The sequence below is a fragment of the Gouania willdenowi genome, chromosome 10, assembly GCF_900634775.1.
Source record: "Gouania willdenowi chromosome 10, fGouWil2.1, whole genome shotgun sequence".
Lineage (NCBI taxonomy): Eukaryota > Metazoa > Chordata > Actinopteri > Blenniiformes > Gobiesocidae > Gouania > Gouania willdenowi.
In genome coordinates this window covers 26,691,460-26,706,152 of record NC_041053.1, presented here as the reverse complement: position 1 = coordinate 26,706,152, position 14,693 = coordinate 26,691,460, and the positions used below count along the sequence as shown (strand labels likewise).

The following is a 14,693-nucleotide window of genomic DNA, read 5'->3' as shown; positions in this document are numbered from 1 at the left end:
TAAATTAGGCCTAAAACAACTTCCAACATGGCCCGTTTATGACATAATCTAAATCATTGGCTATTTATTGTTTGTGTGTGTGTTTTAAACATTAATAAAGTTCCAGATATTAGTTATTAAATCATTAGCAATCTAATTGATTCGTTTTTATTTCTTATTTTTATTTATGGAAATGCATGCCATTAACTGTCTGTAGTAGTTTGCTCAGATACTACCCAGGCCTAATAATTCCAGCAAGATTCTTTTTTAACACTTGAAGTTTTATACATATAAGGCTGACATTACGCTGTCATTCGTATGAATAAGGTGTCATGAAGGCTGTCATTAAGTGTCGTTTGCTAAATTATGACACATTTGGAGCTATGTTGGCATTTTTTGAGTTAGGTGGAGGGATGTAGTGGGGTTAGGGTAACGGAGGACATTTAATGACAGCCTTTATGACACCTTATTCATGCTAATGACAAGCGTCATGTCATAATAATGTCAGCCTTATGTATACAACTTCAAGTAAAGTGTTACTGATTCTTTTGGTCTTATTTTTTGAATAATATGCTCCATTTATTCAGACAACTGTCTCTCAGGAAATCCACTTTGACTGTCAACTGCCTTTGATGTTTCCTCCAAAGTAAGCTTTACCACTGGTAATAGTAAACAGCACAGCGCGTGCGTGGCCTCTGGACCTTTCTGTGGATGTAGCCCAGCGGCATATCTGTCACAGCTGTGTCCCCGCCCTCCAAAAGGGGGAGGTCCTAACAAGAAGGGCGTGCCTCTGATTGGCGGTCAGCACTTGTGCTCTAGCTAGCGGAACGGTGGATGAAGACGCAGCCCGGAAAGAAACATTAACCTCTGGTAGCCTCCGTGTGTGAACTGACAACAGGGGGAACGCACGGTAGTTCTGAGTCCAGTCTTCGGTTCTGTGTCTGAAGTCGAGAACCTAATCCTTCCGACGGAGCCGGGACATGGCGACACCCAGCTCCTGTGTGGTGGTGAGTCTCTTCTCTCGTCTCTGTCCCTCCGATAGAAGGACTTTTATTATTATTACAGACATGGAGGGAGATGGTTCTCCTTCACTGTTTAAGCGGAATCAAGTCTTAGTCGTGGTTAGCTTAAAACGGTCATGCCGCGTGGACGGCAGCTGCTAGACAGGCACGCGCTCTGCACGTTTACAGTAGGTGACGTAAGACGACGGAGGCTCGAGGGGCTTTCGCTCTGAACCATAAACTCTGGACTGCACACGCGCGTCACTGATCATTAACGCACGCACACAGGTTGAATCCAGTATGAGTCCCAAATTGACATTTTTATAAAACATCTACACGTCGCGTTTTTTTTCAATATGCAAAACAGACACTGTGTGTGTTTGCATTGTTTTATTTCTAGAGTAGACTAATGTATTATTATTTATGTATTGATTTATATACTAATTATTATTATTCGACAGAGACAATGTTCATTCATCAACATTACAGTAAATATACCAGAGTTAGCCTAATGGCTTTTTTTCATCTACTGTCCCTTGACAGCTGTTTAAACAAAAGTCACCCTTAAAACAAAATCTATCAACATTAGTACAATAAAATAAAAAAATCACATTCTAAAACAACATAAAAACATTCAAAAAACTCAATATTTTTTATTTGTAATATATTTTCTCAACCTTTTCAGTCTCGTGTACCCCACAGTCTCTCTTCAACTTAGGAGAACCCTTTTGTCTCTCCAATGAAATGAGTACCCTTTGTTTTACTTTTATTAACATGTAGGCCCCTGAAATATCAATTGTTTTTAGAGATTAAATTATTAAAACAAAGTAATTAATTATTTCCTAGTTTGCATTGCATTGCAATACAGAAATATTAATTCAATTCAACTGTATTTGTATAGCGCAATTTACAACAAAGTCATCTCAATGCGCTTATCAAAATATGAAATTCATAATAAGAAAGAAAAAACTCAACAAGTTCCACATGAACAAGCATTTAGCAACAATGGGAAGAAACAACTCCATTTTATCAGGAAGAAATCTCCAGCAGAACCAGGTTCAGAGGTGGCAGCCATCTGCTTCGACTGGTTGGGGTTAGTGGACAGAAGGACCAACAGAACAGGATAGAGAGATAGAACATCCCATAGAGTGTCCCAGACTAGTTGAGCTGTGAACCATTGATCAGGAACTGCCATCATCAGCTTCACAACACCTGAAATAGAGAAGACAGAGAAGGGCGAGGAGAAGGCACTGACTGCAGAAAAACATGATAGTGTATCAAAGAACATATTTGCTTTTGATAATAATTTTGATAACCTTCAACATGTTGGTAAAGATTTTGTTGTAAAATAAGACCACATTATTGTTTGTTAAAGTCCAATTGTTAAGGCACAAAATACATTTTCAGTTGCACTTTTAAAAAGAAAAAACTATTATGCAGTTTTGCATTGTTTATTATAGAACCAGAATTTAAATTAATAGGCTTCATTTTCATTTGTATTATTCCTTTATTTATTTCATTCAAGATTTATTTTTAGTTAAATTGCATTGTTTTGAATAGTTTATCAAGGGATTCTTTTGACAATGAAATATAAAAGGAAAATAATACAGTATTTTCATTTTGTAAAATAAATCGTGAGAGAATCGTATCGTGAACCCAGTATCGTGAATCGAATCGTATCGGGAGTTGAGTGAATCGTTACATCCCTATTCCACACTACAAAATAAGTAATAAAAGAATGTATGATTCGTGCTGATACCGTATCGGATTGATATCGGTATCGGCCAATACCCAAGGCAGCAATATAGGTGTTGTATCTGAAGTGTAAAAGTTGTATTGGGTCATTCGGATTTACTGATAATGAGTTCAGCTCCAATAAACAGTTTTCACTTATTACAAACCTATATTTCTATCTGTGGTTCATAGATTGAAAGTTGTCTTTTTATTTCTGGCTATATTTTTTAACAACTAATGAAGCTTTTATTAGGTTCCAATAGAAATATCATGATTCATGATCACACATACATTAGACTTGTCTTCACTTGAATGCAACACAAATCTCTAGAGCTAGCTGGTGTTTTGACTGAGCCCAAATAAACTCATGTGTTTCCCATTGCACCTGCTTCTGGGAGACTGTTGCTATACCTTATGTTTGTTGTTAGAGGTTTTTCTAAAATGATTGTTCAAGCTGGGCAATTACAGAGACTGGTTTGTTGCGGTAAAGGATAACAATAGGTTGGAAATCATATCCCTTCCCTCTGATTTGAATAAGCTTTTATAATAAGATGGTCATGTTTAATTACCCAGTTATTAATTTTTTTCTAGTGGAAGATGGATCACGGTCATGGCTAACTTCAGACTCAACTTTCTCATAGAGTAGTACAAAGGCAGTTTATACTTGGCTCAAATTAATATTATTCAACTACGGCAGTCAATGACAAGACAAAATGTAGTAAAACATTTCAGCAAGAGATTGTGAAAACAATAAAACTAGCGCAAAATTTAATGTGCTAAAAGACGCAATAATAAATGGGTTGTAAAATTAGTTTACTGCTGCTTTCACTTTAAGTCCATAATTTATGTATGCATGTTTCACTGTGAAGGAACCCCTATAACCGTCTTGGGGTTAGCCATAAAATCCCTCTATTACACAGTGGACACTCATTTTTAACTATTGTAATATTGGATGTGTTCATAGCAGAGATATCTGAACTAGTTTAGTTTACCATTCAAGAGTAGGGTGGTCCTTATTTTTTGAAGTTCAGAAAAACCCAGGTCTTACCTCCTAAATTTGTTCCAATACCTAAAACAAAGTTGCTGGCCAAATATGAGGACATTTGAACAATATTTAGAGGACTTTGAAATTTGTGGTATTTTTTTTTTTTTGCTGAAATCGGCAAATATGTTGAAGAAAAATGTACAAACATGACAACGTGACATTTATGTTCATTGGGTGTTAGTCCAGGGAACAGCCGGGAACTCATCTGTTCTCCGGCTCCACCTGTTTGCTTTAAAGCGTGCACATTGGGGACCCCCACAAGCGCGCGCACACGTTTTATTTGATAATAACTAGGGATGTAACAATTAATCGTAAGGCAGTAAAAAATCGATTCATAGGTATCACGGTTGATATCGATTTTCTGAAAATTGAATCGCAGTCCTTTTTTTAAACAGCAGAGGGCGCTATATATTTATCCTTCTCTTGTTCAAATGCTGAGGCGGCAGGCGCAATCTGCTACTACTTTCTTTCTGGCCGCCTTCTACTCTTAAATATGTTCATAAATGATTCCTTACCCCTTTAGCAAAGAAAGAATATCTGAAAAAGTCCCGTTTTTCTATTAGCTCTGTCTGCTAGCACGTAGCATCTCTTCTTCACTGCACAGAATATCTCCAAGGCAACTGACCACTGGGTTACCAGCGTCCTCTGCTGGTCCAAACAAATATCTGACGTAAATACGGGGCAATGACTGTTTTTTTTTTTTTTTTGTTTTTTTTTTTAAAGTCCAATTGTTAAGGCACAAAATACATTTTCAGTTGCACTTTTAAAAAGAAAAAGAACTATTATGCAGTTTTGCATTGTTTACTATAGAACCAGAATTTAAATTAACAGGCTTCTTCTTCATTTGTATTATTCCTTTATTTATTTCATTCAAGATTTATTTTTAGTTAAATTGCATTGTTTTGAATAGTTTATCAAGGGATTCTTTTGACAATGAAAAATACAAGGAAAATAGTGCAGTATTTTCTAAAAAAAAGGAATATTTTTCAATCATCATTTGTCTACAGTCCCATTTTGTAAAATAAATTGTGAGAGAATCGTATCGTGAATCGAATCGTATCGGGAGTTGAGTGAATCGTTACATCCCTAAAAATAACGTGCGTCCCACGAATCCGCCGAGGGTGCAGCAAAGCAAAGCATATTTTGCCACAATAGACAGAGCGATGACGGCTCACACCGTATCCTGTGGTGGAAGGCTTGCCCCGGTGTCAATTAATTTGATTATATTAAATTAATAAGATTTATGACACCCCAAGTGTCATTGCCCCCGGGGTGATGAAACTGTTCCACCAAGAGAGGGCGCCACTGCACCACGGTTGAAGCCTCTCTCACAGTAGGTGATCTGCAGTAGCACTTGGAGGCAGCCTGCGTTTCACTGGAGGTTCCCCTCTTCCTGTAAAACAAAGAGACAATGCTGTCGCTTCTCCTGCATGTTCAGTGCAGGTTCTATTTCATTATATGTGTGGGAATCTCACTCCAATTTCTCATAGAACAGGGGTTATGTAAATAACCTAAAGTTTTACTCCAGGTGTTCCTGGTCGTCAAAACAAAGAGGGGGGAGCAGTATTCGCCCTATCTGGGATATACGTGCACTGAACAAGGTATTTCAGGAAATACAGGCATGGGATGCTTGAAGCACATTTTCCTGCTGCACCGGGTGCAAAAGAGCGTTTTTTTTTACTTCCTTTGATCTGGTTGATGCATATTTCCTCATCCTAGTGTAACCTCTCCTCAGAAAATATGTAGCAGGGCATTCACTTGGCCGTAGGCCAGAACGGCTGGCTGCTTAGCGCAGCCGGAGGCAGTGGCTGGGACACACTCACTTATTCTATTACGTCACCTATCTGGCGGTCGGTTTCGTGGGATTTTGTCCTCCTGTGACTTCCCCTGCACTCGGTGTCTTTCACGATGCACCTCTTGGTGGGCTAAGTGAAAGTTTTCAGGACATGTCTTGTGTTTTCCAACTGGGAAAATCTGTTCAGTTCAGACTGTGTCCTGGTTACCTGGGTTAATTGTATACTCCACAGGCAAGCATTCCAGCTGTGGATAGCCTCAAGTGGGCTGGACCTCATATGTCATGACGCATGGGATGATGGCCCCGACACACGGTCTCCGTGGTGTGATAATCATCTGGTGATGGTTACGCCAGGGCTGTGCCGCTAGCGCGTTACAGTATTTTCCTGACACAAGGTGTGCCTATGGGCACCGTCACATCCAGGAAAGTTGTCGCCAAGGATGCCTCCACATGAGGTTCCACTTGTGGATGGCCTCACAGAGTCCTGTGCATCATGACTCACGGAGAGTGTTGGTTACACCAGAGTGTGTCTGTTCGGCCCGCTGCGCACGCCTTTGCTTGCAAAACACACACGGCTGTGTACGTGTAAACACGTACCCGGCCGGCTGACATTTATTCCTCGGTTTCCTCCTTGAGTCCAGTTTGAGTCTGTATTTGCTTCTTCGTCCTCTGGGTCTTCCTCCTCTGACTCTGGCTCCGACATGGAAATTACCATAGAAGCAGTGTATTTCGCCATTGTTCTCCCGCGTCCACCACTCTACGGCGCTGCCTCCTCCATGTAGCCTGCTTGTTTACCTCACCACTTCCAGGGTCTTCTTCTACTGATTGTCAGAGGTTGTCAATGAACAGAATGGTGCGCTAGCGCCCCCTCACACTGAGGTCAAAAGCAGAAAGAGAGTAGAAGGCGAATCCACCCGCCACCTACACCTCTGGACATCCCTGCATCATCTAAAATCTATGCTATAAGCACTCAGAGATAAGCAGTCCATTCCAGACTCCGCCCCAGCACTTCTAATAAATTGGTCAGGTTTTATGATTCCTACTGTTGGTAACTGTTGTTCTCTGTTTGGTTAATATCACTTGACCAAGATAATGTGCAAACAAGTATCAAGGTAGGAAAGTAATCAATATGTAAACATAAAAATGAAATAGTATCAAAGTTGAATACTAAATCTTTACACAGTAAACTACGTACCCATTAAGTGATTTGTGTGTAAACTTGACGTAAACAATTATCTGACATTGATTAGTAACAGCTATACTGTCTGTTCTGTTGAAGGGAAAGTGAACCAAATTTTGGAGCTGATTTGACTTGCAGGAATGTTTCCTAATTAGATTTCACTGTTAACTAGAAGCATGCCTTTGGCTATTAGTCACACTTTCATTTTTACATGCCATACATCTCAAACAGAGGAAGTGTCATTGTCTGTAAGACTGGTCGTCATTGTTGCACAACATGTTCTTGTTTACGAAGATGTTCCTCAGAATGATGATGGCTGATATTTCTCAGATACTGCTAAACTGTGGCATTTCTGTTCAGATCATTTCAAAATATCACTTTAAAGTTGTGCAACAGAGTTCAGCGGGGTCTGTAAGCATTAGCTGTGAGTATTGGCAAGGATGTTGCGATACGTATCACGATACGTTAGCCACGATGCGATATTATTGCGATATTCTACCCAGTCAATATCAAAATTAAACGTAGAGATGAAAAATCAAGTTGTTGTATATGGTCATCAGAAGTTATTGATCATTCAGAGGACAAATTGATTCAAAACTATTTGCTTCAAAACATCCTATTATTTATTATTAGTGTTTTTGCACATTTTCACTGAAAAAAAGAAAATGGAGTGTCACACACTGCCATCATAAAATAAAGTGCAACAAGTTTCTTTTCACTGAAACTACTGTGTAGAAGTCTCAAAGTAACCATTAGAACATAGGTGGGAAAACTACGGCCCACGGGCCACATCCGGCCCAACAGGGACGAGCACAGAAGTCCAACAACAAAACACCGCTCGGGTTCCGATCAGGGGGGCCGTTCCTCCCAATCATGCCCCTCCAGGTCTCACTGTCGCTGCCAACGTGAGCGTTGAAGTCCCCCAGCAGAACGAGGGAATCCCCAGAAAGAGCACTCTCCAGTACTCCCTCTAAGGAATCCAAGAAGGGTGGATACTCTGAGCTGCTGTTTGGCCCATAGGCACAAACAACAGTCATGATCCGTCCCCCCACCCGAAGGCGGAGGGAGGCTACCCTCTTGTCTACCGGGGTAAACTCCAACGTACAGGCACTAAGTCGGGGGGCAAGAAGTATAGCCACCCCGGCCCGGCGCCTCTCACCATTGGCGACTCCAGAGTAGAAGAGAGTCCAACCCCTGTCGAGAAGGCTGGTTCCAGAGCCCTTGTTATGTGTCGAGGTGAGACCGACTATATCTAGTCCGAACTTCTCCACCTCGCACACAAGCTCAGGCTCCTTCCCCGCCAGAGAGGTGACATTCCACGTCCCTAACGCTAGCTTCTGTAGCCGGGGATCAGATCGCCAAGGCCCCCGCCCTGAACGACTGCCCGATCCACATTGCACCGGCCTCATATGATCCCTCCTGCGGGTGGTGGGCCTACGTCGTCCTTTCGGGCTCTGCCCGGCCGGGGCCCGTGGGCAAAGCCCCGGCCACCAGGTGCTCGCACTCGAGCCCCAAGCCCGGGCCTGGCTCCAAGGTGGGGCTCCGGTAGCGCCAATCCGGGCGACGTGAACTGTTTTTGTTGTTTAATGTACATATATGGCTATTGAACCGCTCTTAGTCGGACCCATCACCTGGGACCTGTTTGCCTTGGGAGACCCTACCAGGGACATTAAGCCCCCGACAACATAGCTCCCAGGATCATTCGGGTACTCAAACCCCTCCACCACATTAAGGTGGCGGTTCATGGAGGAGTATTTGGAGGTCACATTATTAAACAGATTTGCTTCATAATGAAATAATAGTAATATGCCATGTGAGATCATTAAGCTCACCTCAGTTTTAAACAAGTATACTGAACTAAGATCACGTGTGTGACCATGTTGTTTACTGTCCTCGATCCCTGACCCCGGATGAGTTCACGGGTTACAATACGCACTGTGAGTGAGGGTGGAAGAAAAAAATTGTCCTATAGATCATGTGAATGTTCAATATCAGCGTTACATAAGCTAAATGCAGCATTCATTACAGAAACAAAAATAACATAGTTTTTGTTTTTTTTTTTTTTAGAACTGCCCTTAAAGTTCATGACTGTTAAATATATTTTTGCTCAGCCATCATTCCCACCATACCTCAGGCTCAGTGGAAGTGTCACATGATACCTCTTGTGCTGTTGAGGTTCTTGAGGCCCTCTGCCTTAGCTACCAAAGGAAATTCAATTTAGAATCTCATTATTTCTCTGTTTCTAGAGCTGAACTTATTTCTGACATCCTGCAGCGAGGTGTCCAAATAAGTCCCAATGTTTATGTGGTTGGACATGTTTTCTTTGCACTGACCTTGCCAGTGCTAACTGGGACTATTTGCATACTGTGAACTCTGCCTCTGTGTGCTACAAGGTGCAAATATGAGCTTCTCTTTCATTGTGTGATAACCCTGTCATTAAAATGATATTCTGATTTTGTTTGAATTCAGATTGGCGATGATGAGCAGGGTTACGACTTGGAGCTTTTCTGCATACCAAAGCACTATGCTGCCGACCTGGAGAGGGTCTACATTCCACATGGGCTCATCTTGGACAGGTTAGTGTGCAACCTTGAACATTGGAATAAACCAACACATGTAGTCACTGCTGGATCATGTGTTTGCAGTTGACTAATTCGTTAGTTGAAATTTAACTCATCCTTTCTCTGTTTTCTTTTACTCCCTCGTGCTTTTAGGACGGAGAGACTTGCCCGGGAGATCATGAAAGAAATGGGAGGTCACCACATCGTGGCCCTTTGTGTGCTCAAAGGTGGTTACAAGTTTTTTGCAGACCTGCTGGACTACATAAAGGCCCTGAACAGAAACAGTGACCGCTCTATTCCAATGACCGTGGACTTCATTCGTCTCAAGAGCTACTGCGTAATAAATGTTTTCTATGTCAAAAGAATGAATTTCTTCAGTTATCAACATAACATATACAAATTTAAATGTTTTTTTTTTTTTTTTTTGTCGGCTGACATGTTTTTAAACAAGCAGGGTGGTGTCAATTCCATTTTTAATTATTTATATTCAATTACAATTCAATTATGATTACAATAAACCGGCATTTTTCCAATTTAAAATAAATTACAATTATTTTTCTCCCGAAAGTCAATTACAATTACGTTCTCAATTACTAAAGTTAAATTACAATTTTACGAACTTTTTATTCATATCACGTGGATACTATGCAGTTTTTTGTATGTAAGATGTTGTCTCAGCATTTTTACTTTTACATTTTAGTGCATTTATTATAATATGTTATGTAAAAGCCCAACCCGGGACCAGTTTGAATTTAGCTATAATAACTATAAACTCTTTTTACAAAACAACAACAGTTACATTCACAGTATTGTTACTCTTGAAAATGTTATCACCCCTATTACTGTAAATAAAAAACCCTTACCACTGATATGAGTTTGAAAATTCACTGACATTGAGTGGGAAAACTTGATATGAAACATATTTTGATATTTGTTAACTACATACAGTATGTGTTAGCCAAAGACTTGTTTTGCATTTAATTAAATTGGAATTGAAAGTTTTTAATTGAATTTACATAGTAATTACAAAGTTAATTATTGTAACTCAATTCCAATTCAATTACTATTACAGAGGTGACAGATTTTTAAAATTACAATTATAATTATGCCATAATTGTAATTACAATTGACACCGACCCTGCAAACTAATGTGATCGACTTTACAGTTAGCATAAATAATAGCATAAAGACACCCTTTCATTCCACACTGCAATGATTGGTTAAAATAGTTTTTCAGTGATGTTTGTTGATCATCTTGAATCTCTTCCTCACAGAATGACCAGTCAACGGGTGAGATTAAAGTCATCGGTGGAGATGACCTGTCCACTCTTACAGGGAAGGTGAGACTTAGTGAGAGCAGCACGAAGAAGCAAGTTGTGTTTATTATTATTATCCCCCGCCACGAGGTGGAAGGGTGATATACAGTATGTTTGAGCACCGTGCGTCCGTCCATCAGAGTTACAATGGACAGCTTTTCTCAGAAATTTGGTGTGTGGCTACAGGGTATAAATACCTTGATGGAGTTCAAAAATGAGAAGTGCAGAATTATTTTTCCCCAGTTATTGTGCTTTTTCTTCTTCTTCTTCTTGTGTACTCTAGTTAAAATCGCTACTCCTCTGTTATTTGTGAATGGATCAGGCTGAAATTTAATAGCTAGACTTTATGGCTGTGTACGCATCGACGCTCGGAGCCCAATTTTTGATTTAGGGTCCGGGGGGGCCCCAAAAGACAAAAAACCCAAGGTTGATTTCTCATTTCTTTGCGAGTCAAATATTATGATGGTTGGTGGTACCAAATCATTGGCACATACCAATATATGAATGAGGCCCATTACCCCGTACGTGTCACGGGGGGCCCCGGGTGCCCCATTTTTCAAATGACTACTGTTCTGTTTGTTTTCCTTAGATCAGAATGCACTTAGGTATGAATAATCTATAAATTAATATGAGACGCTCGGAGCCCCTTTTTTTATTTGGGGCCCGGGGGCCCACCCCCCATTTCCGGTCATTTTCAAATTTATGGGAACATAGTTGTGTCATATATTGTTTTAAAGGTAATTCAACATATATTACGATTATGCCTCGCACAATTCATTTAGGGGCCCGGGGACCCACACCCCTTTTTTCGGTAATTATAAAGTCGTTTCTCATTTATTTGTGAGACAAATATTGTGACAGTTGGTGGTACTGAAACATTGACACATACCAATATATGAATGGGGCCCATCGTTGAATTGGGCTGTAATTTCACATTGATATTCTATGAGCGGATGTAAACACCCTCGAGGAGACCTTTTAATGTTGCACAATTTCATTTGTTTTACTCGGTGGAACAGAGTCATTTCACTAAATTCTCAGGAACATGGAACGTGCTATTCTAAGTGGGCCACAGGCCTGGCCGTAGTTTATCAGAAATTGTTTTTACTCTGTTTGAGGTATCTTCAAAGGGAACAGCTTAGAAACTGTTTAAGATAGTATTTTCTTATGTATACATCTAAGTTCTTACATTTGGGACATTAAAGAAAAGGTTGTGAGTTATAATGAGAACCAATCTGGCATGGGATGTTGTTGACTGTCTTCATGTTAATATTATTAGTCTCATCTTTTGCTTGATTGATAACTAATGCAGGCTCTCTTTTTTTTTTTTCCAAATGGACAATCACTGATAAACAGTCACTGATCACAGGTGTGTCCTGTTGTATTCCCATTAGGGTTTTCTAATGTTTTTGTTTCTTTCTTTTTCACTCAGAACGTCCTGATCGTAGAGGTATGTACTGTTCCTTCTCCTCTCCATCACTGCTAGAATCTTTCATCTGTAATGTCACTATTCTGAGCCTTTGTGCTGCTGTTTTCAGGATATCATCGACACAGGGAAAACAATGAAGACGTTATTGCAACTCCTTAAACAATACAATCCAAAGATGGTGAAAGTAGCAAGGTAACTTGTAGTAATGTGCTATTTACTATCTTTTCCTTTAATACAGGTTTTGGTTTTGGACTAAATGGTTTTCCATGTTATGCTTTTGGTTTGGTTTCTTTTGCTCAGTTTGCTGGTGAAGAGAACACCAAGGAGCGTCGGATACAGGCCGGACTGTGAGTGTTTCTGTGCTGCAAAAACATTTTATTTTGAAAAACTTGGAAGGAGGCTGTGTATGAATTCACTGATGTTGAATAGTTAGAAGGGAATTATGTCTCTTTTAGTTTCAGTGTGATTGTTTATATTTACGTGTTGTTTTTCGAACATATTTGTAGCAAACGTCAGAAGTTGAGATGCTTTTCTTTGAATGGGACACCATTATGTATGAAGGTTATTTGTGCTTTATGGTTAAATATATTTGAAGTATCAGAATCAACTTTATTGGCCATGTAATAAAGAACATATATGAAGTATTCCGAGTTCAAAACTCCTTTACATACAGATGCGTCCACTTTCACCAGGTTTTGGTAATAGATGGGGTAACACTGAAGTTTCATACACAAGGCTGACATGATACCTGTCATTAGCATGAATTAGGTGTCATGAAAATTGTCGTTAAGTGTTAATTTGTTACCTTAACCCCTAACCCTTTGTTTCCCTAACCCAGCCATAGACAACTGGCGGCCCAGAGGCCACATGTGGCCCTCGGTCTAATTTTGTGCAGCCCCCATAATTAATACCCAAAAATTGTATTTCAAGAAGTTGGAAGGACTATAAAGGCCAAGATAATACACAAAATAACTCTCAAAACACACAAATCAACAGCAAATTGCACAATGTACACAAAAAATCCTAAAATACACAAAATGACAACAAAGACATACGCAGCAAACACTTAAACACACAAAATGACTACGAAAACACAAAAAAACGCAACACATTGAAGAATAGCTCCAAAGACACACAAAATGTCAACCAAATTACACAAAATACAGAAAGCAATCCCAAACATGCACAAATTCACAACGTACATACAGAAAATTACAGAAAAATACACAAAATTACAACAAAAATGACAAAAACACACGATTCCAAAAACACAAAATTTCTAAAAACTGACAAAACAACAAAACCAAAGACAAAAGACAAATCCCCCCCTGTATTAATGCTCAGATCAATTGTTATTCTAATGCTGACATAAATGTTGATAATGTGGCCCTCGGATCAGATATAATCACATTTTTGTGGTCCCCGCTGTGATAAAGTTGCCTAACCAACCCTAACTCCACTAGATCCCTCCACCTGACCCAAAAATGCCAACATAGCTCCAAAGGTGTCATAATTTAGAGAATGACACATAATGACAGCCTTCGTTGACACCTTATTCACGCTAATGACACCTTAATGTCAGCCTTATATTATAAAACTTCAAGTAGAGTGTTACCATAGATGGTACTGTACTGCGATTGGTTGGCAGTAGAAATACACAGCTACACATTCTAATACTTTGTCTTTTTCCCAGATGTAGGATTTGAAATTCCTGACAAATTTGTGGTGGGATATGCACTGGATTACAATGAGTACTTCAGAGATCTAAATGTAAGTGCTTATTGAAGTTGGGGTGAGAGAGGATTGTGTGTGACGCGTGAGCTGGGCAGGTTCCTTCCAACTGATGAAGTTAAAGATTGTCTTTCCTTTTCAGCACATCTGTGTCATCGGTGAAATGGGGAAGGAGAAATACAAGGCATGAAGAGTTCTTCACAGTGTATTCACATATTTTCCGTCTGCTGATCATTTTCATTTTATTCCTGTACTTCCGTAATGTGGCATGCCTTTCTGTTTGAATCAACACAAAAAAAACAAGGATTTGAACTCAGTAGACTGGATGCTTTGTGTTAATCAGCACGAGGCCCTGCTTCACCTATATTTGCTTTAATACATGTATGCCCCAATTCAGATTGTGTTTCCTAATGTTTTGTATTTCTAAGCAATGGTATTATTTATTCACAGCTATGCTGCTACCTTTAATAGATAATCACATGTTTCACTCTTCAGTATCGTATTTAGGCCAGTGGGTTATTTCCCTCATTTTTTTTTTTTTAAAAACATTGCAATTCATTGTTGAAGAGTTAATATTTCTACAAAGGTTTAGAAAGTAGTCCACAGGTGTGGACTGCAGCTTCTGATTTGACAAAAATAAGCTGAAGATGAACCAACCTTATTCTTTTCTTTTTCTTCAAACCAAAAACCCCTTTTTTTCAATTCTCCAAACCTCCATGAAGTTTTATGCCAAATGTTTAATTTGTATTTAGATTGTGTTCATTTTGGTGCAATCACATGTTATTATTCAATCTACATCTACCTGTCATGAATCAAGCACATGAATGAATGCTGTGTCTTTGGCTCACGTTATTTAAAAAAAACAACAAAAAAAAACAATAAAAGTTCTCTCCCATTCTGCAACTTTGTTTACTACTAATGT

At 39.5% G+C, this 14,693-nt stretch overlaps 1 protein-coding gene across 1 annotated transcript; it reads left to right on the top strand.

The window, feature by feature from the left end:
- Positions 1 to 752: 752 nt before the first annotated feature.
- hprt1 (hypoxanthine phosphoribosyltransferase 1) lies at positions 753 to 14,674 on the top strand. Its single transcript, XM_028460291.1, has 9 exons — positions 753 to 986; positions 9,204 to 9,310; positions 9,449 to 9,632; positions 10,570 to 10,635; positions 12,044 to 12,061; positions 12,150 to 12,232; positions 12,341 to 12,387; positions 13,734 to 13,810; positions 13,914 to 14,674. The coding sequence occupies exons 1-9, from the start codon at positions 960 to 962 to the stop codon at positions 13,959 to 13,961; spliced, it is 657 nt and encodes a 218-aa protein (XP_028316092.1). The 5' UTR covers positions 753 to 959; the 3' UTR covers positions 13,962 to 14,674.
- The last annotated feature ends 19 nt before the right edge of the window (positions 14,675 to 14,693 follow it).

Coding starts and splice junctions, on each gene's coding strand:
- hprt1 (XM_028460291.1), top strand. CDS start 960: ATGGCGACACCCAGCTCCTGTGTGGTG. Junction 987..9,203: donor CACCCAGCTCCTGTGTGGTG/GTGAGTCTCTTC, acceptor GTTTGAATTCAG/ATTGGCGATGATGAGCAGGG. Junction 12,388..13,733: donor CGTCGGATACAGGCCGGACT/GTGAGTGTTTCT, acceptor TCTTTTTCCCAG/ATGTAGGATTTGAAATTCCT.